At 42.5% G+C, this 25,638-nt stretch overlaps 3 protein-coding genes across 4 annotated transcripts; 2 read left to right on the forward strand and 1 right to left on the reverse strand.

Annotated features, from left to right (window-relative positions):
* Nucleotides 1–347: 347 nt before the first annotated feature.
* brwd3 (bromodomain and WD repeat domain containing 3) lies at nucleotides 348–14,385 on the forward strand. Of its 2 annotated transcripts, none has more exons than XM_061299177.1 (40): nucleotides 348–1,969; nucleotides 2,120–2,178; nucleotides 2,284–2,313; nucleotides 2,498–2,557; nucleotides 3,035–3,185; nucleotides 3,318–3,416; nucleotides 3,862–4,022; nucleotides 4,116–4,337; nucleotides 4,416–4,516; nucleotides 4,592–4,662; nucleotides 4,756–4,856; nucleotides 4,935–4,975; nucleotides 5,085–5,189; nucleotides 5,271–5,421; nucleotides 5,497–5,631; nucleotides 5,734–5,862; nucleotides 6,020–6,245; nucleotides 6,339–6,479; nucleotides 6,576–6,753; nucleotides 6,840–6,933; nucleotides 7,027–7,188; nucleotides 7,367–7,440; nucleotides 7,509–7,707; nucleotides 7,823–7,933; nucleotides 8,182–8,289; nucleotides 8,458–8,582; nucleotides 8,664–8,746; nucleotides 8,832–8,943; nucleotides 9,066–9,127; nucleotides 9,275–9,430; nucleotides 9,513–9,633; nucleotides 9,705–9,830; nucleotides 9,983–10,055; nucleotides 10,134–10,187; nucleotides 10,306–10,443; nucleotides 10,576–10,728; nucleotides 10,799–10,956; nucleotides 11,216–11,304; nucleotides 11,757–11,918; nucleotides 12,448–14,385. In XM_061299177.1, exons 1-40 carry the CDS (start codon nucleotides 1,936–1,938, stop codon nucleotides 13,254–13,256), a joined length of 5,364 nt encoding a protein of 1,787 aa, XP_061155161.1. In that variant the 5' UTR covers nucleotides 348–1,935; the 3' UTR covers nucleotides 13,257–14,385. The 2 variants fall into 2 exon arrangements, with proteins under 2 accessions (XP_061155161.1, XP_061155160.1); XM_061299176.1 differs by having other exon boundaries at nucleotides 349–1,969; nucleotides 7,364–7,440.
* Nucleotides 14,386–16,991: 2,606 nt separating this feature from the next.
* Nucleotides 16,992–19,036, reverse strand: LOC133168527 (terminal nucleotidyltransferase 5C-like). The gene is made up of 2 exons (XM_061300139.1): nucleotides 18,439–19,036; nucleotides 16,992–17,562 (listed from the first exon to the last, which is right to left on the reverse strand). The coding sequence occupies exons 1-2, from the start codon at nucleotides 19,008–19,010 to the stop codon at nucleotides 16,992–16,994; spliced, it is 1,143 nt and encodes a 380-aa protein (XP_061156123.1). The 5' UTR covers nucleotides 19,011–19,036.
* A 3,237-nt stretch (nucleotides 19,037–22,273) lies between these two features.
* chmp1b (charged multivesicular body protein 1B) lies at nucleotides 22,274–25,457 on the forward strand. Its single transcript, XM_061299520.1, has 8 exons — nucleotides 22,274–22,446; nucleotides 23,114–23,211; nucleotides 23,296–23,442; nucleotides 24,248–24,316; nucleotides 24,411–24,518; nucleotides 24,603–24,646; nucleotides 24,751–24,823; nucleotides 24,967–25,457. The coding sequence occupies exons 1-8, from the start codon at nucleotides 22,434–22,436 to the stop codon at nucleotides 25,009–25,011; spliced, it is 597 nt and encodes a 198-aa protein (XP_061155504.1). The 5' UTR covers nucleotides 22,274–22,433; the 3' UTR covers nucleotides 25,012–25,457.
* The last annotated feature ends 181 nt before the right edge of the window (nucleotides 25,458–25,638 follow it).

The raw sequence follows: 25,638 nt of genomic DNA on the forward strand, positions 1-25,638 counted from the left end.
GCGCGCGCATGTGCGGGCATTTGTGTGCGTGCGCGCGCGTAAGAGTGTGCGGATTCCATTTGTTAAATGAAATATGATCTAACATATTTTCTATACCGCAATTGTTGTGCAAAACGTACCAAGTCACTTAAAAACGAAAGCTCTCAAGAAACACCATAATATAATCGACATTTAAATTAAGTAAAAATATAGTTGAAAAAAATAAATGGAAATTTAACAAGCATTTTTATTGGTTTCTTTTTCCAAAATTGTGTGCAAGCAGGTTCAACCATCGTAATAATACCAATACATATAATAAAAAATGTGGTGTCAGTAAAAAAAAAAAAAAAACACACTAATACATTATTTATCAGGCATTTTATTGGTTCCTTTTCAAAATGAAAATAAAAATACAACAACAAAATATAAATGTTTTCTACACCTACAGCAAAAGTGAATCAATTAAATATTTCATTCATAAATTGTATTCGGGTACATTTGAATTATAAATAAACACTTGTGTGGCTAAAACATATTCACAAAACAAAACGGGCTTAATTAAGTTTCCACATCCGTAATATTTCCAATTACTAGTGACATTGATATAATGCCACATTACAGTATCTCCCAGAAAATTGTGCTCATGTATAAAAACACCTATATCTAATGAAATAGAAATATTATGGTGCCAGTGTGCACCTACAGAAGCACTCAGTCTTTTTAATGGGCATGCAGAGTCCATTTGTTCATATATAAGCTACACTAACAGATTAATGGGAAAAAAAACATCACACAGTGCATTGAAGTTTATTAGAGTGTTGTTTCCTGCACAAGGGACACTCACCAGTAGTGCCTACAATTGACCATATAACAGCGATAGCAGGATAAATTAAGATATCTTTCACTGATAACCATCAGCACGTATGTTGTTTACTTTAGTGGTGACACTTTTTCCACCACTATGCACTCAAGGACATATGAGTAGAATCAGTCTGATGTTCTATGAAACTGCACTGCACGGAATTGACATGCACAGCCTACAGCTCATGTGTATGAACAAGTGGCACATTGTAAAGAAGGACTCTGGAATGCTTTGAGGATCATAACAAGGTGTGGACTTTGCCTCTCACTGAAATCCAATCTGGAATCGGAGGAACATTCTAGGAAAACAGAGCCGATCCACAGAAGGTCTTCGCTCGCGTCTCTGTGCCAGATACCAACTGACACTTGGAGGGGTCTTCAGGCGTACGTGCTTTGACATGTCAGAGAAGTTCTGGCTGCACCGGTGAGTGTGGAGGGAGGTTTGGAGTTTTTTAATGATGTGCCTGGTGAGTACATACACTCTCCAGCACAATTACCAGCAGCACACTGTGCTATTCAAGACAGTTTCCTTTTTATGTCCACTGAAGAGAGAGGGTGTTATGTTCACATAACCACAACCCTAAACGGTCAATTCGCTTGACGGCTATAATAACACACCATAATGGATGTGACCTGAGTAACGCTTGCTTAAAGCAATAAGAGTGCTGAGGCAATATTTAATTTTTTTTATGTAATCTTTTACCATTAATCGGTTCATCATTATCAGCTGATTAATCTGTCACATTTTTTTCTGCCAAATATTAGCCTCAAAAATAATTATTGGTTTCGCCCAAGTTAAATGTCAACATTTAAACCTCGCATTTTAGTTCTGCCTTAATGTATTTATAAAACAAAGGTTAGATATCTTTGATAATGTCCCTGGTCGTCATGATCTTCAAATGTGCAATGTCGCTTGCCCGTCACTAGAGAGCGCCAGCACAAAGGCCCGGGTGCTGGCTCAGGGAGCAACTTGAAAGAGGCCACTCACTACCGTTAGCCTCTTTAGCTACACACCACAAGCTACTAGCTAGCCCGGCGGCTAATGAGCGATCCAAAACATCAGTTAATTTTAATGCCGCCTGCCCCCTTCGAGCCATGGCAGGAACACAGTTTTCACAGGCGGAATGCGGTGAGTGCCACTCACTTACTCATTACATTTGGAAAAATTGGAAATTTTGAGTTAGCGAGCTAAGTAACAGAGTGCGAGCCAAATCTGCCTTAGCATTAGCGCGGCTCAACGGTAACAGCGCAGGCTAACACATAGCTCTCTATTTTGCAGAATTGTATTACCTCATTGCCAGATTTCTGCAATCTGGACCTTGTCAAAAATCAGCCAAGGTAACTCGACACAATTTACCGTTAACGGTCGTACAATTTGTCCGATTTAAATTGGCTAGCAAAGCGGTAGCGGCTAACGATGAATCCGTGTGTGCCCGTTGTTAGATTCTGGTCGAAGAGCTGGAGGAGTATGAGGTAGGTTCAGCACCGACTTTCTGCCTTTTATTTTGTTCGGGATCTCCGACCCGTCCCTCCTATTTGATCGTTTTGTAGGGTATAGTTCAGCTATTTTCTCCCTGAAGTTCCATAAACGAACGAAGAGTCTAGAACGAAGGCCGTTGTCATCACGCTGTCTCCTAACAACTTGTTTTAACTTTAGTTGATCCCACAACGATGGACTTGGGACGGAAATAAATATAAACGGACCTTCCAAGATTGGGTGAGTGAATGATTTAAACGTATTTTTTTATTCGTATTGAAAAAAATACATTTTTAATCGCAAACATACGTGATGCTATTGTTATTTAGTCTACCGTGCAAACGTGTTACATCGGTCTAATTTGGAAAGTTATTTAGATTTGTACATTTATTTCAGTAACGGACAGCTGATTAATAGCTATGGCTTGCTATTGTGTCGGGGGGTGGACTCTTCCGAGGCATGATTGGTTGAACGTAGCTGTCACTAAAGCCTCAGAGCCAATAACGTTCTGGCTGAGAAATGTAAAGCCAACTGGAAGAGGGGGAGTGACTATTACAAGCCTCTCTTAAAACTGTTGTATCTAGGCTAAAGCACGGAAGAGGAAGACTCGTTCTATACATAAATAAAGAAATAAATATGCACCGATATCAATACAGTGATTATATCCAGGGTTACACAGTATGATTTGTAATAAGGGGAAAATGTGTCTTCTTGCAGATGATTTTGAATGAGCACATTCCTGCAGACTATCTACTCCGTGTTTGTAAGCGGATAGGCCCACTCATAGAGAAGGAGATCCCACCAAGTGTTCCTGGTGTCCAAACGCTTCTGGGCCTGGGAAGACAGTCTTTGCTTCGTACCACCAAAAGTAATTATCATTCTGATTTTATGGACATTGCACAGACAGGTGTGCTTGTAAAAACAATTGTTTACATTGGTGTAATTTGGAGTGTACTCATTATAATGTCCAATTTCTATAACTCAAATTTGTTCAATTTAGGTTGTAGTCACAAAGTATGCAGTGGCTCATCTGTTGCTGCGCTTCACAGAGGACGTCCACCAGAACCCCCAGTCAACAATGGATATTCCACCAATGTTGGTGTGTATGACTGCCCAAACGTATTTTTCTGGAGCTGCTCATCAGGCTTCCATATAACCACAATATAATTAAGCATTAAGCATTGTTTTGTTTTGCATTATAATGTTCTTAGGATTTGACTGGATTATCTATTTCTAGAGCGCAAATCTACTTGGCATTAAATAGCTAGATTTTCTGACATGCCATTATCTGAGCAATGTAAATCTGTTTAGTACTAAACTGGCTTTGTGATAGGTTTAATTTGAAACATCAGTATCATTTATGACCAAATTAAAAGTGTTGGCGTTAGTTGGAAGAGTGGCAGAAATGTATAACATGAAGAATGTGCTTTGACGTTTTTATGATTCCTGATCTGAGTAGTTTTGGTGGCGCTTGGAAATTGTCTTAAGTACAAAAGGTAATGCAACAACATGCTGCAACTCATTTGTGTATTCTTTATTTCAAGTATCCACCATGGGTGCTCGGCAAACCACTGGCACAGTTCGTTTTGGACAGGTGCTGCCATCTTTCACTCACCAACACATGAGGATACACAAACGTATCTTGGGCCACCTATCTGCAGTCTACTGCGTAGCCTTTGATCGTACCGGTCGACGAATTTTTACAGTAAGTATACATGTTACTAAAAAAAAAAATTGATGAAATGATTGTCTGCGGAAATTAACTATCGCATTCGTGGCAAATGTCATGTCATTTTAGGGTTCCGATGACTGCCTTGTGAAAATCTGGGCGACAGATGATGGCCGGCTCCTGGTAACGCTTCGTGGCCACGCAGCTGAGATCTGCGATATGGCCGTCAACTACGAGAACTCTCTCCTTGCCTCGGCAAGCTGTGACAAAATCATTAGAGTGTGGTGCTTGCGAACCTGTGCGCCAGTCACTGTGCTGCAAGCGCACGCTGCCTCAATCACGTCGATTCAGGTGAGTCCAATGTGCGTGCCTTTGACAATTGGAAGAAAAAAAATGCATCGCAGCCAACCAACAACCTTTTTCTTTTAGTTCTGCCCTTCAGCCAGGGGTGCGACGCGCTTCCTGTCCTCTACAGGTGCTGATGGCATGGTGTGTTTCTGGAAGTGGCACTCCGTCAGCATGAAATTTGAGTACGTATTAGAGACAACTGCCAAAAACGGCAGCAATCCGAGGTTTTAGTGGAAATGTGTGTGTACAATCCACAGTGAGCAGCCAGTTAAATTTGTCGAGCGGTCACGTCCAGGGGTGCAGGTCTCTAGTTCTTCCTTCAGTGGTGGTAAGTGTACCTGCCTACGAAAAAGTGACCATTCGCAGACGCGCCTTTGAAGCTGATGTTGGAGTTGTGGAAAATGTGTTTTTTTGTTGACAGGTGGAATGTTCATGGCTACGGGTGGAAGCGATCACATGGTCAGGGTTTACTACCTTGGTGCTGAGACCCCCATGAAAGTCTCGGAGTTGGACGCTCACACGGTAAGAAACCAAAGCTACATGATTCCATTGCTTGATCATTGGACAACACGTTGACGTGTCACCATTTTGCTTTTGTAGGATAAAGTTGTGGTAGTCCAGTTTTGCAATAATGGTGACAGGTAAGAATCTGTTGGTTGTTTATATCAACTGAGACATGATTTCTTTTGCTTTGACATGTGTTTTGTTACTTCTTTTTTTTGGGAGTTTCTAACGCATACATGTGTGCAGCCTCAGGTTCGTGAGTGGAAGTCGTGATGGCACAGCAAGGATTTGGCATTACCAACAACAAGAGTGGAAGAGCATCGCTTTAGATATGGCTGCCAAGCTTCCAGGGTAAAACTTTGTGCCCATGCTGGGATTATGCATACCGTGTCACTCAGTGTTGCGTGACGCATGCAAACATTTTCCTTGCAGGAGCTCTGTCATCAATGGAGATGACAAAACCAAGCTGATTGTGACCATGGTAGCTTGGGACCGCGCTGATCACACCGTCATCACAGCGGTGTCAAACTATCATCTTAAAGTGTGGAATGCAACTTCCGGAGAGCTGCTTCATGTTTTATGTGTGAGTGCTTTAAGTGGGAATTTTAGACACGAGGCATGTGAGAACAAAATCATGAGACACAACTTTCTTTTCCAGGGTCATGACGATGAGGTGTTTGTACTGGAGGCACATCCATTTGACTCGCGCATCATGTTGTCAGCCGGCCACGATGGCAATGTTTACATTTGGGACTTGAGCAAGGGATTGAAGATTCGCAATTTCTTCAACATGGTAATCCAGCAACGGCGGCTTGATTGTTTGAGTGATTTATTGATGCTATTTCTCATCTTATGAAAAAATATACGCTCTACATATCTCTATTTTTTTCACCAGATTGAAGGTCAAGGTCATGGGGCTATTTATGACTGCAAGTTCTCATCTGATGGTCAGAATTTTGCCTGCACTGACTCGCATGGCCATTTGCTTATCTTTGGCTTCGGTTGCAGCACACCGTATGAGAAGGTACCGGATTGTTGTGGTTTCCTATGTCACCCATTCTTCTCACCATTGCAGTTGTTGCACACGATTCTTGAATCACAAAAACTCCAAGTCCCACCAAAGATACAGCTGCTTTTGAACGCCCTTTAAAAACACTGATAGCCGTTTTCATCCCCTCCAGATTCCTGACCAGATGTTCTTCCACACGGATTACCGGCCTCTTATCCGAGACGCAAACAACTACGTCCTGGATGAGCAGACGCAGCAAGCCCCCCACCTTATGCCTCCACCTTTCCTAGTGGATGTCGACGGAAATCCACACCCTACGTGCTATCAGCGCCTGGTACCGGGAAGAGAAAACTGCAAGGACGATCAGCTAATACCTCAACTTGGATACATGACTAACAGTAATGCATGCCTTCTTTTACCAGTTTGTCAGATATGCACCATTTAATAATCTCTGGCAGTAAAACTGAGAGAATTTAATTTTGTACTCGAAGATGAAGGCGAATTGGTCGAGCAAGTTCTTGGCCAGCAAAATGCCGATAATGGAGAAAACATTCTGGATAACCTCATCAGGCAGATGCAGAACCAGCAGGATGATCATCAGAATGCAGAACCCCAGGCCGATGAAACCGAAGGTTTGTCTCATTGCCGTAATTACCACTATGTGGTTTCTGTTATGCAATGTACCATTTCACGAGTTTATGTCATATCGTTTTAATTTTGTTTGGCAGGTGATGATGTGGAGGTGGTAGACTCTTCTCCAGATGTGGGTGCTCGCAGGAGTGGGCAGGTGGACGGCGTGTGGCAAATGCAGCATAATGCCTTGCGCAGTCAAGTGGCCACCGAGAGAGACTTGTTGGCCTGGAGCCGCAGAGTCGTGGTCAATGAATTGCCACAAGGAATATTTATGTGAGACAGCCGAAAGGAATTTCATCCAATTTTGCACAAAAAAAAAGAGTGGCAACTTTAATAATGACGATTTTTTTTTTCTTTAGTGTTATGGAGGAAAGCAGGCAAGCCAAGAGTGAACGGGAATGTTTTCTATACAATGCGGAAAGGAGAAAGAAAGCAATGACATGTCCGCCCAAGGTTTGTCTTACAGACTAACCCACAATTGGTTTTACTCCAAATACAAAATATTACTTCCTGAGGTCAACATGTATTTTTTTCTGCGCTTTATAGACAGAGCCCCTAAACACACGCTTGCGCTCCTTACGGCCGACCAAGAAAAAACAGCAGCGGCATACTTATGAAACACGCTCAGCTCAAGTACGCCGTCCACGGAACCGGGGCGGTCCCTTACGTACTTCTGACAGCCCTGCGGACTCTGACAGTGAAAAAGAAGTTGGTCTTCTTTCCTGCATCCAAAACAATTATGTCTATCTGTAGTGTTTTAAAAGTCATGTAGCTCGAAACAATATCATTATGCCATTGTTTTAATATGACAAATTCAAAGGAAATTGAAATAAACTGTCCCAATCTTTGAAAATGATGAAGTGATGATGCTTTGTGATTTTAGCAGGGAGCAGAGCATGGAGAGGCCAGCAGTGTGTCATCTGAAAGTGAAGCACAGTGGCAGAGTGAGAGCAGCTCCAGGTGAGCATTTTTAACTGTTGCTGATCCATTTCTTACTATCTACCTAACACACTGTCCTTCGCTTCCAGTGATTCCTCCAGTGAGTACTCTGATTGGACTGCCGATGCTGGGATTAACCTCCAGCCCCCTAAGCGATCAACCAGGAGGCTCCTCCACCCCTCGGGTTACAGCAGCTCCGAGGAGGAGGAGGAAGGTAATGAGAATGCAAAGGAGGAAAAGAAAAGGGAAAGCAACGAGAAGAAGAAAAAACCCAAAGAGACCAAACAGGTGAGTTGCGCCCGCCTACAGCAACTGTTGCCGTCTGTGGAGAACTTTGCTTGATATCTGTTCAGTATCAATGTTCTTTGTCTCGCCTATACCTTAACACGGTTTATATTCTCAGAAACCCCCAACCTCTCTGGGAGGACTTGATGCATTGGCGTGGATGCCACCCTCATGGATCATGGAGACCATCCCACATCGCTCACCATTTGTTCCGCAAATGGGAGATGAGGTAGAAGCGCGCTTTTTCCTTTAATTTACATACTACACAAATGACTTATATTTGGATTGCACTGTTTCACTAAGTCTGCTGATAAAAAAAGTTAAACATTGACTGTCATATTTGGAATGAAATAAAATTGGAAAAACTGTCAAATAGAGTCTCCCATCCAAAAAGATGCTAAACACACAAAATATTGGCAATCTGCAGTTTGTATCGCTTTTCCTTTGGTTGACTATATCACTTTTGTCATCCTTCAGCTCATCTACTTCAAACAGGGCCACCAGGCCTATGTTCGGGCGGTCCGTAGGGCCAAAGCCTACAGTATCAACCCTCAGAAACAACCATGGAACAAACTCCAACTCCGGGTGAGACTCCCCATTGAACAAATTGATATTGTGCTTTGAAAGAAGCCCTTATTTGGTGTGTGTTTTTTTTTTTTAATTGAAATATTGTGTGCTACACTGGTTGGCACAACCAGCACTAGCAATTAATTGATCTAGTTTCTTTGTCTATCTACTTGTGACCCAATACAGGACCAGGAATCTGTGAAGGTTGTCGGAATTAAATATGAAGTGGGACCGCCGACTCTCTGCTGCCTCAAACTGGCTTTCTTAGACCCAGTCTCAGGAAAGATGACGAATGACTCATTCTCCCTAAAGTGTGTCTTCATACAAGCTCAGTTATGAATCCCAATAACTCAAATCTTGTATTCAGTCTTTCATTTGTTTTTTCTTCAAAGATACCACGACATGCCTGATGTCATAGATTTCCTTGTACTACAGCAGTTCTACAATGAGGCCAAAGATCACAACTGGCAACCAGGTAAGACAGTGTGCAGCTTTCCTTTGGGTGAGTTCATATACGTGGAGCTGTTGATGAACATTTCTTTCTCTTTTGCTTACTACAGGCATGAGATTCCGCAGCATCATCGATGACGCTTGGTGGTTTGGCTTGGTGGAGGACCAGGAGCCTTTGCAGTTGGATTATCCAGACAGCCTGTTTCAGTGTTTTGCAGTCAAGTAAGGGCTTCTATATTGTGGCTGATATTTTTCTCCCAACACAATCGAGATGGGTTTTTTTGGGGTTCCCCCCCCCCCCCCCCCTCCTCCTACATTTCAGTCAAATATGTTTTATGTGTTAGGTGGGACAATGGTGAGCAGGAGAAATTGAGTCCTTGGGACATGGAACCTATTCCCGAGGGAGGTTAGTAGTATTAAAGAAAATAGATTTGTCGAATCAAGCCAATGTTTCCAACCCTACTGATCCGAGGCACATATTTCTTCGTTTGATGAATCTCTGTTCAGTCAGGCTCACACGACGACAACGATTTTGACACTTTCTGCCCTTCAGCTTTATTACCCGACCAGGTGGGTGGCGGCGTGGAGGTGGCAGAGGAGGAGCTCGAAGCGCTGCTTTACAAGCCTCAGGAAGGAGAGTGGGGGGCGCATACACGAGATGAAGAGTGCAACAGAATCATCCATGGCATTAATCAGCTGCTTACACTTGGTCAGTATTACAAATTGGTGGATTAATTATAACGCAGGATATCAACTTTCAACGTGTGGTAATGTTTGATCTCTTTCCACAGATGTAGCTAAGCCCTTTGCTTCGCCTGTAAACCTTGAAGAGTACCCTCTGTACTGCACTGTGGTGGCCTACCCCACGGACTTCAGCACAATCCACAAACGCCTGGAGAACCATTTCTACAGGTTGGGCGGAGCACACTCAGCCAAACTCTGATTCGACCGTGCTTACGTAATGTTGCATTTTTCAATTTCAGGCGGATCTCTGCTCTAATGTGGGAGGTACGCTACATTGAACACAACGCCCGCACGTTCAACGAACCCCAGAGCCCAATTGTCGCTGCGGCCAAAGTGGTGACAGACGTTCTTCTCCACTTCATCGGGTAATGCATTCACATGAGTTTGCCTTGCTTGTTTGCTACCCAAAGAAGCAACAGAAGAAATTGATAGTACACAGAGTTTTTTGTATGTGGCCAAATGATTGAATTAATTGACCTGATATTGGCTTAACCATTTACCTCTTCCTTGGTTCCAGAGACCAAAGCTGTACAGATATTTTGAACCTTTATCATAGGCTGAAATCTGAGCTCAGCAGTGGAGAAGATGAGGTAAGACGGTTGCACGGGTGTCAAATTTTTTATTTTGTGTTTAAATTTTAATTGGGGCTTCTATTGGCTCCCCTGCAGACAAGAGAGGTGGATGTGGACTCAGACACTCCGGGGACATCTTCAGGACATTGGGTGAGAGACGCAGCGGCGCCTGTCACAGCAATTCATCTTAATCCTTACACAGCCGAGGCTTCAAAACACCATCTGTATTCCTAGAATCGGTCACAGTGGGCTTTTTTCTGACTTCCAGGAAAGTAACTCAAACAAGCGCGGGGTGGTCTTGGACGTCGGAGCATGGCGAGGCCAATGTCGAGAGCTGCTGCGTAAAATGATCTCCTCCCACGATTCTCAGCCGTTCAGGCAACCGGTTGATCTCTTTGAGTATCCGGTAAAAATAATCAGCAAGAACATCTGGTTCATCCAGATAAACACTTCACATCGTGCTCATAGAGATAACATCTTAAAATGTTACACTGTCGACAAACTGAACTGTACTAATCTCTGTCCTGCTTTTGTTCAGGACTATCGAGACATCATTGACACACCCATGGATCTGGGTACTGTGTCAGAGACGCTGATCGCCGGCAATTATGAGAACCCAATGGAGTTCGCCAAAGATGTCCGCCTCATTTTTAGCAACTCCAAAGCGTACACACCAAACAAGAAATCCCAGGTATGGCACTAAACTTGCTTCCACACTGCGTCAAGTCTGACATCCTGAATATTCTTTCTTTTCTGTTTAGATCTACACAATGACACTCAGCTTGTCGGCCTTTTTTGAAAAGAGCATCATCTCCATCATCTCTGATCACAAGTCAGCCATTCAGAATGAACGGCGGGCTCGTCAAAGAGAGACTTATAGGAATCAGTTGCACAACGGAGGTAGCTCGCCAACTATGAGGTACAGTTAGCCTCCTCTCAATATGCACATATTCACAGTTAAGTGTTTAATATAAATGTTAATTGGTGTTTTACATCGTGTAGGGGAAAAAAAAAATCAAACTTGACAAAGCACCTTTTTTCACTTGCATATTGAAGTTTGGGTCATTTAAAAATAACATTTCAACCGTTCAGATTTTTCTCAATCTTATATTTGTCACAGTTTGGTTCCAACTGAGTTCTCTAAATGTTACCTTGTTTTTTTGTTTGCACATGTCCAGCTCTAAAAAGAAGCACAAGTCCGATACGGCGTCACACTCCAAAAAATCCAAGACCTCAATGAAGAATGACTCTCAGAGACCACATAGAGGTATAAATTAAGTTTTATTGTATTTACAAACAGGGTCGCACGATGCGTGAGTGCTTAGCACGTCTGCCTCAGAATTCTAAAATTAGGGGATTTGAATCTCGGCTCCGGACTTCAGTGTGGAATTCTGTCAGCCCTCTGGCTTCCTTCTAAATTCCAAAACATACATGTTTGGTTCATTAAAACATCTACACTACAGTATTTGTGAATCATTACCTACTTGTACCTTGACATTAGGATGGGATCAATACAGGCTGTTCCTCATCTTTCCCCTAAAGGTAATTCTTCTGCCATCCTAGTGAGGGTCGTGAGGACAAGGGTAGTGAGGACAAGGATTATCGAAACTGGATGGATTATAGAAACTGGATGGATTTACAAGAAGAATTGGATGACTTGTGACTTTTGATCAAATGCAATATATTTCATTGTGCTGATTGACAATTGTGTTTCTTTAGCTCAACAAAGCAGAAATGTAGCACAGCAAGAAGAAGAGGAGCAGGAGGAGGAGGATTGCGATGTTCAGCCTTCCTCTCCAAGTTCAGGGACAAGCAGCGACAACGGAAACCAACAGCTGCACCGAACCAAGCGCAACCAAGCAACTCCGACCAGGAAGTCAGGTAGATACTACATTCATTTGGCAAGGCGATTTAATGAGTGGATGTTTTGGATGGAGCCAGCAAGGCTGGAGAACCGACTGATTTCTTTATTTCCTAGATGTCATTGAATAGTAATAAATACAAAACCTCATAACAGAATGTTACTATGACATAATAACATAAAAACTGTTATGACATAATTGACTAGTATGGGATTCAGTAGAAACATTGTAACAAACATTACATGAATGTATTTCTGTTACTCAATATGAGAAGTTAAACAATACAAATCATGAAAATATTTTAGTTTTTACACGTAATATGTAGTTATAATTTAAGAAGTATATACCTGCTTTGGGTACAGTATCACAATCCATCGTTAGATGAATTTTGTACATTTTTTCAATCGTTTGAAACATAGACACAGTAGATTTCAAAATGGATTCAGTCGCGGTTAACATGGGTGATTGTATGGCGAGTGAACACAGTGGTCGTCCATTGTTGATAGTCTCGGCGTCGACTCTTGACAACGCAGCACTGTGTGTATTAGGACTCCAGCTGCAGCCGAGACGTGTCTCCAAGCCGCAGCATGGCACGGCCGTAGCTCAGACTGACGACGAGTCCAACAGTTCCTCGTCCGAGTCGTCTTCCACGTCGTCGTCGCCGTCGTCTTCCTCCTCCTCCTCTTCATCCGACAGTGAGAGCAGCTCGGACTGCGAGGCGGAGAACTACGTGGAAGGCGGCGATCACGACTACAGCAAAGCACCCAGCCTGTCGCTACGGATCTCTTTGAAGGACAAGACGGTCACCTCAGGGAAGCGGAAATTTAAAGCAGGAGAGGACATAATGAAGGGTGCTAAGAAAGCACGGGTGCAGCAGCTTGTTGAGGTTGAAGAGGAGGAGGAAGAAGAAGAGGAGGAGGAGGAGGAAGAAGAGGAAGAGGAGGAGGAGGAAGAAGAAGAAGAAGAGGAGAAGGAAGAAGAGGAAGACGAGGAGGAGGAGGCGGAGGGGCAACAGCAGCAGCAAATAGTAGAAAATATAAGTCATGGGGTACAGGAAGAAGAGGAGGAGCTGGAAGAGGAGGAAGCAGATGAAGAGGGGGAAGATGATAGCACGTCAACAACAGCGTCGTTTGAAGCCGCTGCCAAAGGCTCAGCAAGCAGCTCGTACAACAAGCCTCATCAGGTGAACACTCGCCGGCAAGGCCGCAGGACAGTCACGTACCGGGACGAGTCGGAAGACGACGCTCAAAGCTCCAAGGATGACGACCCCCTCAACCTGGGCAGGTCGCGTTCGGGACGGGTGCGCCGCATGACTGAGAAAGCTCGCGTCAGCCAACTCATGGGCTGGGGCCACTGAACCTCAATAACACTAGCAACTACACTGCAGGGATTTCTTTTCCTTTCTTTTTTGTACAGGTGTGTAAATAATAAATATATATGTATAAATAACGGACGATGTTTGTGGGGGGAGGGGGTTTCTCACTTTTTACGACGGTGCTACAATATGTCGCCATGGGGTTTTTGTCACCCCGGCCAATCGCTGCTGGTCATCTTGGCCCTTCTCCTTACCTGGGACTCATCACCTCGGCCTTACCACTCTTCATCTCCTCCTCATCACGCCTTCAATACTAGTCCTCCCTGCTGCTTGTCTCGTCACTGGCCACCAAAGAAAGAAAGGAAGCAGGGATGTGAAAACATGGTGCTCGTTTCTTCCCAGTCCCTCTTGCCGTCTGGATAACCTTTTAACTAGCTGGTTGTTTTTCCTCGACCTTTCATGAAACCAGAGAGAATGATTCAGTCATCCAGCTGCCTCACGATTTCCGCAAACTGTACATAAGACGTCTTCCCTTGCTTCCCTTTAATGACATTGTGTTTTTTTTTGTTTTTTTTTGGTTTGTTTTTAATATGCATCTTATTGTTCCTGGATAGATGCCGTTATGAAGGCTGACTTTGTATCCCAACCATCTTTCACGGTGATAGTTTTTGATTCTATTTGACTTTGGTTGCTGTGTCATGCATTGAGGAACATGACATATTTTGCACATTTTGTCTTCTCCATGTGGCAGCTTAGCAATGATAATAATAGAGAAAGGTAATAGGTTGAAAATTGTGTACAAATTGCTTGAGCACCCTATTTCTCATCTTTTGGATATGTAGCTAATAACTAGTTCTTATTTGTCTAACTGGATTTGCAATGTGTCCACTGTTTACGTTGTGCCATCATGAGGTGGGAAATCAAATCAGACAACTCTGAACAAGTTTTTTTTTTTTCCTTTTACGGACAACATAATTGGATGCTGTAAGCAGACGCATTAATCCGTGTGAACAAAATGATTATCTTTAACATCTGATCTCTTAAGCATCAAAACAGTCAATGTGTATCATTCTACCGTGGGTGGAAAAAAAAAACTTTGTGAATTTTTTTTTTTTTATATATACACATTGTTCAATTTTTTTCTAATTAAAGTGAAAAACATATTACAATGGTTTTTGTTCTCTATTGTTGCCATTTTTATTATTCTTGCCGGACTTCCTTTTAATTTTTGTGTGTGCCAATTGCTAATATATTTATTGCATCACAACCAACTGGGCAACAAATTATTTTTCTATTTTAGATTGAAAGGTATTTGCATTTTCGCAAAGATTTATCTTACAAGCAATCCAGCAGGGTCAGGCGTGACGAAGCCTCAGTGATGACACAAGTGCCCTGCTTTTAAAACGTTCACATTGTAAGGAAATTTACATATAAATTTGATTCCTATTTCCCGGCAACCTTGTTATGCATGCGTTTAAGGCAAGGCCTCTGAAGTTTCAGCTGAACAAGAACTGTTACATATGTCTGTCTGAATGTTCGGCTTTGGCAGAGTGCATTAATGCGTTGAAAGGCGGACTGAGTCAGAGCTGGCGCAAACAAGGCTGAGCTGTGACGCACGGCGCTGTGCCACACCTGTAAACTGCAGAATCAGTCCATACATGGACTGAAATGGTCACTTTTGACGCATGACATTTTTTTACGTACTTGATCAGCAAACAAAGTAAAAAATGTGACCTTGTCAATCTCAATTTAAATCTTTTTTTTTTTTTTTTTTTCATATGTCTGCATTCTTCTCATCTAGGCTCGGGCTAATTCTAATGAACAGATTTCATTCGTCAATGCTCCACAAGAATCGTGGGTGTACCGAGAGCTGTGCAACTCAATATATGTAATTTGTCGTTTTTATTTGATGATAATGATTGCAATTATTTCATATTTTAACCTTAACAGTGAAGAACAAAAGAGAGAACTCAAGACTGCTATTTTTACTCATCACCATGCATCACAGGATAAGCTCAACACTGATATATCATGACAGGAGTACTGTACGTTCATTTTGGGGAAACACCACAACAGATACAATCAGTTGGAAAACACCCATTATTAATTCAATATCGCATCTGATAATCACAAGCAGAACAACACAACCGCTATCAACAGTGGCTATGAAAAAAAATTATCCACACCCCTGTTCAAATGTCAGGAAGAGTCTACCTACAAATTTTTACATGTGGTTATTCAGTCGAAATGGTAGCATATTGTGTTTGATCGTGGTCTCATTTCATATCACAATCACCTATCATTTGGACAGGGGTGTGTAGACTTTTTATACCTACTCTGTGCATTGAAGTTGTGCTTCAGCCTCAGATAACATGTGAATTATTGTGCTTGAATTATCAAGTTTTCAAACATATACTGTATAGTCATCAACACACCAGCCACAACATTAGATACAACATACATGATTATATAATGCAAATAAAATGAAAGAAAGATATTAGTACTTCTCTTACACTTATTTATGTGACATCCAATTCATGCATTTGAGTTTTGGGGAGCGGATTACATTCTATCCAGCAGCAACCAGTCCCAATTTTTTTTGTGTCAATATAATATAGCATAATTATGCACTCTAATAAACATAGTGCTCAATGAATACCTTCACGTCTACCTAATGTTATGGCCAGTAAGTGTACACAAATATCTGTGCACATCTAAACACAATATCATAGCCCACTTCAACAAGTTTACACAATCCTAACAAGCGATGCATTCTAAATCCACTACAAACAAATTGCTTAGTTTGTCACACACACACACTAAAACCTAATCACATTGTTTTGACCTCCTGAATGAAGCATTGCCATGTAACTCATTTCATTACAATCAAACAACAATTACCTTTGAAAATAAAAATTAAAGTCACAGTGCCATAATGAGGATGCAACGTCATGCCAAAACCAGGGCAGTAACAATCATTGAAACCTTCTTAGTCAATTACTGACACGTTATATAAAACAGTTAGACTTACACTTATTTATAGAACAACTATCAGGTTTGCAAACGTTCAGTACATTCCCTTAATTTTCACACATAACAATTGGTACAATTCTACACACTCGGCGAATTACGTCACATGCTTAGAGTCAAACCACATGACATTTCACTAAACAGCTATGGGCTGTGTTCGGAATTGCCTCCTATGCCCATTTTAGTGGAATCACAATTTTGAATGCGTGAGATTACGCCTGATATATCTTGAAATGTATATGATGGCCGCTACAAAATCAAATATATCCCATGATGCAAGTTTGCACCAATCCAGACGAGTCCACATTTCAAGCTGTTTTTGTAAATCAACGATGAAAAGTACACGTGTGATTTATATTACTGTGGCGTATTCAATCGAATATAGTTTGAAAAAGGATTTGTGAATAATCGTGTTATGGGGTTTACGTAATGTCCTGACTTCATCGGAACTAGTTTGTATGAGATGATCATAAGAATTTTCCACTGCACACTAACCTCCTCAGCGGTCTGTGTGTGTCCAGAATCCACTTTGCAATTCTTTCCCTTCCAAAAGTCGACAAAGTGAAAGGCTCGCATGCTTTGCCTTTGGACCCCGTTCAATCCTGACCTGGGTGGAACGCATTAAAGGACGCTGTGCCCAGGGGGTCGGGGGGGAGGGTGCCTCATGGTTTCAAAACTTGCACGAGTGCCTGTGCTAGAACGTGCTGAAATCTGCCTTCCCGCCTCCCAAAGGGCACAACGCCGTGGCTACACCAGGCCGCTTTGCATGTGGACGTGGAGCGGGTAGGGATGGTAGACGAGCGAGGGTTGGGCCTGCGCGATGAAGTAGCTGCTGTAGATGGGCTCGCTCATGTAAGGGGCCGGTTGGTAAAAGCAGGTGACGTTGGCGGTGTTGGGTATGGCGTTTTGCTCCCCCAGTACCTTCAGAGCCAGGACTGTGATCATGTTAAGCGTCTGCCTCCTCTCGTGGCCCATCAGGCACACGGTGCTTTCGTCGATGACGCGCCACAGAGTCATCAGATAGTCGTATTTGGCGCTCTCCTCGCTGCCCGTGAAGTGGCAGTGCAGGTAGGCTTCGATCTTGCGCTGCTGCTCCTTCACATCGGAAAAGTCGATGAAGAAGCGCGAGCACATGTACCTTTCCAAAGACTTGATCTCCGTCTCGCTGGCTGGACGGAAGTTCCTCACTAGGAGGTGGCTGTATTTCAGCAGCCCCCCTCCTCGGATCTCCTCGGGGTGGTGTGTGGCAATGAGGCGATGCCGTAGGTGCTCCACGGCCTGGTTGAAGTCACCATACATGCACTCTGCCTCCACAGTCACCGAGGACCCCCACGAGCTCAATCCACAGCTGAGTGGGGGAGTCTCATCCTGAGTCAATCCTACATTCACCTCATGTGTGTGGCCTCCAGTGTCGTAATCTGGAGGCTTCCTGGAATGTTTGGGCCTCACGGTTGTATCAGGAGCCTGATTGGTCTCAGGTCCAACCTGGAGTCCTGAAACATTTGTTGCGCTCCTCTGGGATGAAGCTGTTCCATGAGCCCCGTCTTCCGAAGGAGACTTCATCTGAGGGGGTATCTCGATGGGTGCGAACAGCTGAGTGGTCATATCTGACACGTCTGTCAGCAGAGACCATTTTTCAGGACTGCAGATCATCTTGCGGGACATTTTTCTTTGCAGTTTGGGCGATGGGCAGTAGTCTGGTACAACCTCTGGGGACATGCTGCAGGTTTTCTTGGCCGGGGGAGGTGAAGAGAACTCGTGATGGGACTCTTGGAGGTTGGGGCTGGCGGATTCCACTTGGACACAATCCTGCATGGATGATTTACTGACCAATGCTGTGATGGAGGTACGAGAATGAGAAGCCTCATCTTGCAGCTTTAAACATGCAGACGTTGGAGATGAGACCACAGGAGATCCCTTTGAAAAGTCTTCCTTCTCATCACTTTGCTCAAGAACAATGTTCTCTTGTGAGCGTGTGTCTATTTCCTGCTCTTCCTGCTTGAAATGAACATCCTCAGATGCTAACTCTTGTTCCTCACATTTTTCAGTCCCTGCAAGATCTTTCTCCTCAACAGCTTCACTCCGACGCCCAGTCTGTCCACTGGAAGCCATGTTGGAGTTAACCTGCGTGACGCCTGATTGCGCTCCCTCTTTGTTTCCCCTCTCGCTGCCTTTTGAGATCAGTTTCTGATCATCTGAGAACACCTTGCTTGCGTGTTTCCTGTCACTCTCCCAGTAGGACTCCAGCATGCGGTCCAGGATGATCTGGAAGGAGTCAACGCTAAATTCAAACTGCCGACGGAGGGCGCTGACGAATCTCAGGCCCACCGTTTTGGCTCTGTTGTTGGACAGAGAGATGAGGCTCCATCTGTCGTGCTCGTTGAAGACTTTCACCATCTTTGGTACGTAAGCTTCTTTCATGGTGAGGCAGGTGATCTTGTGTCTGTTAACTCCACATGGGAGGAGGTCTCTCAGGCTGCCCAGCACCACCTCCTTGATCACCTGGAAGTCCTCCTGCCTAGGTAACTCCACTCCAAAAATAATGTCTAAGTCCCTGACGTCCAGGCCATTGTCCCTCACCAGGATGTGGCTGGCCGCGGCTCCATTCAGACGTATATCCTTAACCCGGATGTTTCTTTCTACAAGTCGATCCTTGACCAAGCGGATGATGTCTTTGGCACTCACCTGCAGTGTGGGAAAATTCCCTCGCCCGTGGATGGGAATGACCTCAGTTAGGACTTTATCCAGAGCTTGGAGTTGCTCCATCGTCAAATGGTGGAATCGCTTCTCGATTGGAGGCTCTGTCATACTTGCCTGTGAGTAGAGGAAAAAATATTCCGTTACATGTCACAGGTGATGTTGTCATACATTTGGACTGATAGGAAAGAGAGAACATGCAAACTGTGAGGCCGACATGCTATTTGATACAGGGGAAAACTATAGAAAACAACCACTAGGTGGCAACATCCTCTCAACCTTAAAAAAAATGATTCTGTACTTGATTTAATTTAGCCTTGAATAGCTGATCAGTTGATGAGTAATTTTGTGTTCAAGCCAACATATCTTTTGAAAACATGGCCAAGATGTGTCCGTAAGGCGTCCGTGTTTTTTTAATTGAGTTTTTCAGATTTTAGGTAACATTGTTAGTGGAAATCTTTTCAAATGATCTTGGTTTCATTTTTTAATATCACAAAAACCTGACGTTTGAACAGGGGTGTGTAAACTTTCTATCCTATCTTTCAAACTATTTAAAAGGCCACAAGATTAAATCAATGAAAAATCTTCTTCTTTTTTTTAAATCATGTAATAAATACTTTTTATTTATACAAATATGCCTTGCTCAAGGATGAAGACTAATATCTCTCACGTTTCATTTTCGAACTTTTACTCTCCTGCTCCCAAGCTGAAAACAGAACAATATCGCCCATGATACATTGGCTCCTTGATATGATCCAGACATTTTGCCGGCAATACGTAAGAGGTAAGATGGTGAATGTTGTCCATGCTGGTCCTATCTGAGCACTTCTCCTGTGATGTGGCGGTGATGAATCTAACCATGTGATGTGCTTTACACACTTGAGGGCATCTGTGGATAATGAGGTGCTTTTATTCCTGCTGTTATGAGGCAAGAGCATTGCATTGCATTGCATTGTATTGAGGCTTCATTAGTTGTGCAATGACTCACTCACTCATTCGCTCACTTGTTCATTCTTCAAGGCCAATTTTCAGCAATCAACAAGAAAACAAGAAAGGGGCACAAAAGGAATGTGTGCTTTTAATATAGAATATTGCAATAATTTATGTATTTTAATGACAAGGTCACAAAGATAATTGCTGTTGGTGACAAAGTAAAATAGATACTTGATGAAGTAGCAGCAAATGTGACCGGTTTCTGTCATCATTGGCAAATGTAACCTTAAAAATCATTTGACTCCTTTTTCTGCTGACGTAAACACAATCGTCATCCATTTTATGAGCGCTACAGGCTGAATGTAGTTTATTTATTACATCCAAATAAAAGTAAAATTAATAAAGTGATATCATAAGTAGGTTCTAGAAAATTGTGCTGTGTTGATGATGTATGTCGGACTAGTCCAAGTCATGTGACACACTTACAGCCTGAAGATTTTGTGGCCAAACAGCACAGCGCCACTAATAATATATTTTCTTTTTTTTTTCTTTTTTTTTTAATGGGCATTAATGAGTTGCCCATGCTATTAGTGAATGATAAGGGTTTAAATCAGTTGGGTCCTGCAGCAGGACTTCGCTCTCCCTCCCTGCCAATTTTTTTTTTTTTTTTAATGTACACCATGAGTCATACAGCTGCTCAATGAAGAAACTGCATTCAATGGCAAATTAGAGGTTAAAATAAAGTGCAACTATACAATAAAAATAAAGACAATGATGCACTATATATAGATGAAACATGCGAGTTTTTTTTTTTTTATATTTCACTATTGTTATTTTAGTGAGGACTTGAAAGCCCGCTATTTTTAGAGTAAGTTGACAGAATATGGAGAAACATGACTGAGTAAAAGAAACTTACCTCTCTTTTTTTAACCTGATAAATTAAGATCGAATGTGGAGCCACAGAAAGGCAAAACAAAAGACTTTAGGATATATCCAACTGGTTTATCGGACCTCTTTTAAAAGAGGTTAAAACGCTGCCACCACGCACAGTTATCCCCTCCTCAGCACCGCAGCACCGTTTCCATGGCAATCGGGCGTCACGAACATTTACGGCAAATCATGACGCACGTTCTCGCAACTTGGAGGCCACTCAAAGTGTCCGAGCAGAAGTGTTGTATGTTAGGGGTCAGATGTTAAAGATGTTGTAAGGGGGAGTTGGACTTGGTGGAGTCAGTGACGCTGCTCCGCCGGCGTGCCACCGCACTGCTGGCCGAGCTGTTGCGGGGTGAAACATCGCAGCGGAGCGGACCGAGTGAGTCATCCACTCTCCCCCGCCGTGATCCACGCAACGTAAATCTTTTATCATCAATCAAGCACGGGCCCCGCCTACCTAACGGACCGGTCCAATAAGAACACGTTGGACTGGTAGCGTCATGAACGGAACATTTACGACCAATGGAAAACAGTTGCGTTATTATCTTCAAGGTTATGTATACATTTTTTTATGTGTAAATATTTCATTCACATTTTGTTGGAATGGTTGGCCTATGGACTTGGCCCTTTGATGAGATGCGTAAGCGCGTCCGCCATCTTGTATGTGTCAGTTGAGAGCCCCCCGCCCCCCCCCCCCCAAACTACAGGTGTCAAGCTCGGAGACGCTAAAAATTGAATAGTGCACGAACAACCCCAAGATGAATGAAGTTGAGTCTAAGTCTAAAAATATATATCTGACTGCTAAAAGAACAAGCTACTGCATTATTGAAAAAACAAAACAATTGACCAATACTTTATTACCTGACGTTATTTTTATTGTTAATTTCTTCGTCAACACTTTATTTATTGCTATGGACTTTATTTATTGCTCTCTTTTTATTTGTTACTCACGTGCAATGTTCTTTTTTGTACTATTTCCGTGTGAGCTACTGGAACCAGAATTTCCTGAGGGAGCAATCCCAAGGATGAATAAAGTTGAGTTCCAGTCTAATTATGTCTACTTAATTTTTCTTGGTAAATGGATTGGTTTTGGACCGACAATACTAAATTGTTCCGGTATTATACACTTTTATTTTAACTAAATATAATTTTAAAATAAACTAGACAATTATTTCCTTGACACAATTTTCCTTGACTTTGGATTTTAAATTCACTTTTTAAAATATGTAACAACGGCAAATGTGTTTCATATCACGATATGTTGTTTACAGTCAAGAGAAATCATAACTACGATGTGATCCCTGATGGAAATTAATTTGACATCTCTGCAACTAATCCACTGAAAGTCCGCTATTCCACATCCAATATGGCTGTAACTTTGACGTAGGCGCCGCCAGGGCAGGATCTCGTTTCTTTGTAAAGTCGAACGAAAGAGAAAAAAATAAAAACACATGACGGTGACGTCATCCGTATTTTGGTAAGATACCAGGAAGTGCGGAAGACGACGACGACTAAAACCAGAAACGATCGACGGAGCTACGCATAAATCCGGCTTTATTTTTCCCTTTTTGAGGGCTCTTTCGATAACAACTTTGTGACCGTTGAAACAACCGTACAATACCCATCATGAGCATGGAAAGTATCCTTTTGAAAGCTTAAAAGAAGTGTTAGAATGCTATTGCGGTTGGGGCGCCAAAACAAAACGATATTTATGGACGATACTGGTTTTGTTTACATGTTATGAACAGAACTGTCGGCAAATCGTTCTATACTTGCTGGATTTACAAGTTCAGCTTGAGTTGTGCTGCCTAGCCTAGACGCTGGTTTGAAATGTGCCAAGGCCTTGAAAAACCTCTGTTGCTAATGGTTGTATTAGAAACCACCAACAAGTATAACCCGTTTTTCCTTTAAACCCCTACCGAGTAGAATCCGTTTTTTGCTTTAATATTACTTGACTGTTTTCAGTAATCGAGATGTTACTATGATGCCATATTCTATATGTGGTCATGGCTTTTAACTGCTCTATGGAACCAACTTAATTTTTAATACACTTAAAAATTAATACACTATCTGAATTTCTTAATTTGTCACTAGTTACCGAGCCCTTGTATGGTTACTGAATTATTATATTTTTTAGTTGGAATGGTTTCCGGGGGATCAGTTTCTGGTTTTGCAGTATCTGTGACGTAAGGACTTGGAATATTTCTTCTGTGTTGTTTTGTTGACAGCTCTGAGTCACACTCAGCCCTTGTCATTCCAAAATATTTGCCCATGTTACTTGCCTTTCCTTTAACCTCATATCCTAGAGCATCTTTTCAATTTAAAGTTTGCCGCCAAAGAACTCCAGAGAAACTCCAAGAAATGCGACAAAGACGAGAAAACAGAGAAGGCGAAAGTCAAGAAAGTATGTGGCCGAACTGCTGGTTAGTTACTACTAGAGTTGGCTGCAAATCATTGCCACTCTTTTTGTGTGTGTGTGTGTCTTCAGGCCATCCAGAAGGGCAACATGGAAGTGGCGAGGATCCATGCGGAGAACGCCATCAGACAGAAGAACCAGTCTGTGACCTACTTGAGGATGGGCGCTCGGGTGGAAGCGGTGGCCGCAAGAGTCCAAACTGCTGTCACAATGAACCAGGTACTTTTCATGCGCACTAGACAATGAGGCCGTCCATGAATAGCAAAGTCCCGCTGCATAGGGGGTTAAATAAAACCAAAACCAAAGCATGAAAGGAACATCATATGCGGTCCCACGTGTATACATGATGTATATACATGAACAGTCACATTAAACCAATGCTTCTCAATTATTTTCTGTTACGCCCCCCCCCTAGCAAGAAGAAAACTATTCGCGCCCCCCCTCCCCACCGTGACTATCCTAACTTGTCTTGTAAGTCGTAAAATGTTGCACTGTCGCAAACGTGACAGAAGTAACAATGAGAGGCGCCACTGCCCCCTGCTGTAGTAAAGGCGCAATTACACTTTATTCTAGTACTGCCAAAAAAAAAAGCCTGTTTCCCAGGGTCACACGCGCCCCCCCAGGTATAGCACTGGGGGCGCGCCCCACTATTTGAGAAGCACTGCATTAAACAAACACAAGATGAGGACACTCCTATTTTATATTTGGACATTGTGTGTAGTCTTCTGCTGCAGACGGACTGTCACATCTTAATCTCTCCATTCAGCTGTGAAATGCATGTACACAAGAAGGAAGCCGTGTCCCAAAAAAAACAACAGTTTAATTGTATCTAACACGTAAAAAGGGATTAAAACAGCCATTTATTGTGTTGAGTCGGCATTAGCTTGTAGATGCAAAGGATCATTGCATGTAAATGGTGTTTTATTTTTATTTTTTTGTGTGATGTTACTCTGGTATGTAAATTTAAGCATAGAAGAAGTTTTGCTGGTCTGTTGCACTCTGTTACCCTTGTGCTTCCTCTCAGGTGACCAAATCTATGGCTGGAGTGGTGAAAGGCATGGATATGACTCTGAAGTCAATGAATTTGGAGAAGGTAATATTTTTCATAAATATGTGAAAGGATAAAACCAAGAGTGTACGCATTCATGTTGAGCGCTGATTTATTTATTTTTTTTTTCGTCGTGCAGATTTCAGCCCTCATGGACAAATTTGAGCGCCAGTTTGAGACGCTGGATGTTCAGACAGCGCAGATGGAAGACACAATGAGTAGCTCCACAACACTGAGTACTCCGCAGGTATGTGATATCACTACAGTATTCCTTCTGCAGTGCTCTTTGTTTTGACATACGTACTCACACCATCTTTAATGTATGTTTCAGACCCAAGTTGATTCATTGCTACATGAGTTGGCAGATGAAGCAGGGTAATGCACATTAGGAAATGAATATATAGATCATAATATTTTGCACAAAAGTTGGTTATATTTTAGGAGTTTATTTTTTGCTTATTTTTAATACACTTGGTTAGATTGGACCTGAACCTGGAGCTTCCCGAGGGACAGATGGGATCGGTGAGCACCACCGTGGCCTCAGCAGAACAGGTAAAGCAGCCTTTGGAATTACTTTCCATCAACCACCGGTGGAGTTTTAGTGACATTCTAAAAATTTGTAATTTCTACAACAACAAAGTACTTGGTGGGGGTTGTCCTGTGCTAATCAATGCTTTGCTCGTTGTCATCAAAAGGACGAGCTGTCTCAAAGGCTGGCCAGACTCCGAGAACAAATGTGAAGGACAAGTGCTGTGGGCGCGACGTACCACAGAGACCTGTCCATGCACTACATTAATATTATTTTCACCATATCTCTTTCTCCTCTTTACATTGGTGAATTGCTCCTATAACTTTAAAATTAAACATTTTGGATTTGTTGGTTTTGGAAAATGTCCATATGTAAGGTTATTCTAAAACGTTTCCACTGAAGAACTTGCAAACAAGTAAATGGTGTGGTATATTTTACCATGATATAGAGGCCAATGCCAGAGAATTGCAGTGAATAAACGCTGGGCCGCGAAAGTCTTTTGTTCTCCGTGTACTGTATGACTTGTTATTCTTGTATTGCTGCGTGAGAGACGTTGCTTATCCCTTACTGATGACGAGGCCTTGCGTGGTAAGCTACTGATCATTTGGTTTGGGGCTTCAGTTTGCAGATTACAAACAATAAACTTTTATAATAATACTTGTATCCCGCTGTCTTTTAAATAAATTATTCAACGCCATTCTGATGTAAAACTATTTATTATACTGTCACGATTATATAATAAAAGGGTCAAGGGTTAGCTGAAACTCATCCCGACTGAATATCAATCGTGATTGAGGTGTCACTCTGCATCACAGGGGTTTTGGGGAAAAAGTGACAG

Source organism: Syngnathus typhle, linkage group LG15 (genome assembly GCF_033458585.1).
Source record: "Syngnathus typhle isolate RoL2023-S1 ecotype Sweden linkage group LG15, RoL_Styp_1.0, whole genome shotgun sequence".
In the NCBI taxonomy this organism is placed as follows: Eukaryota; Metazoa; Chordata; class Actinopteri; order Syngnathiformes; family Syngnathidae; genus Syngnathus; species Syngnathus typhle.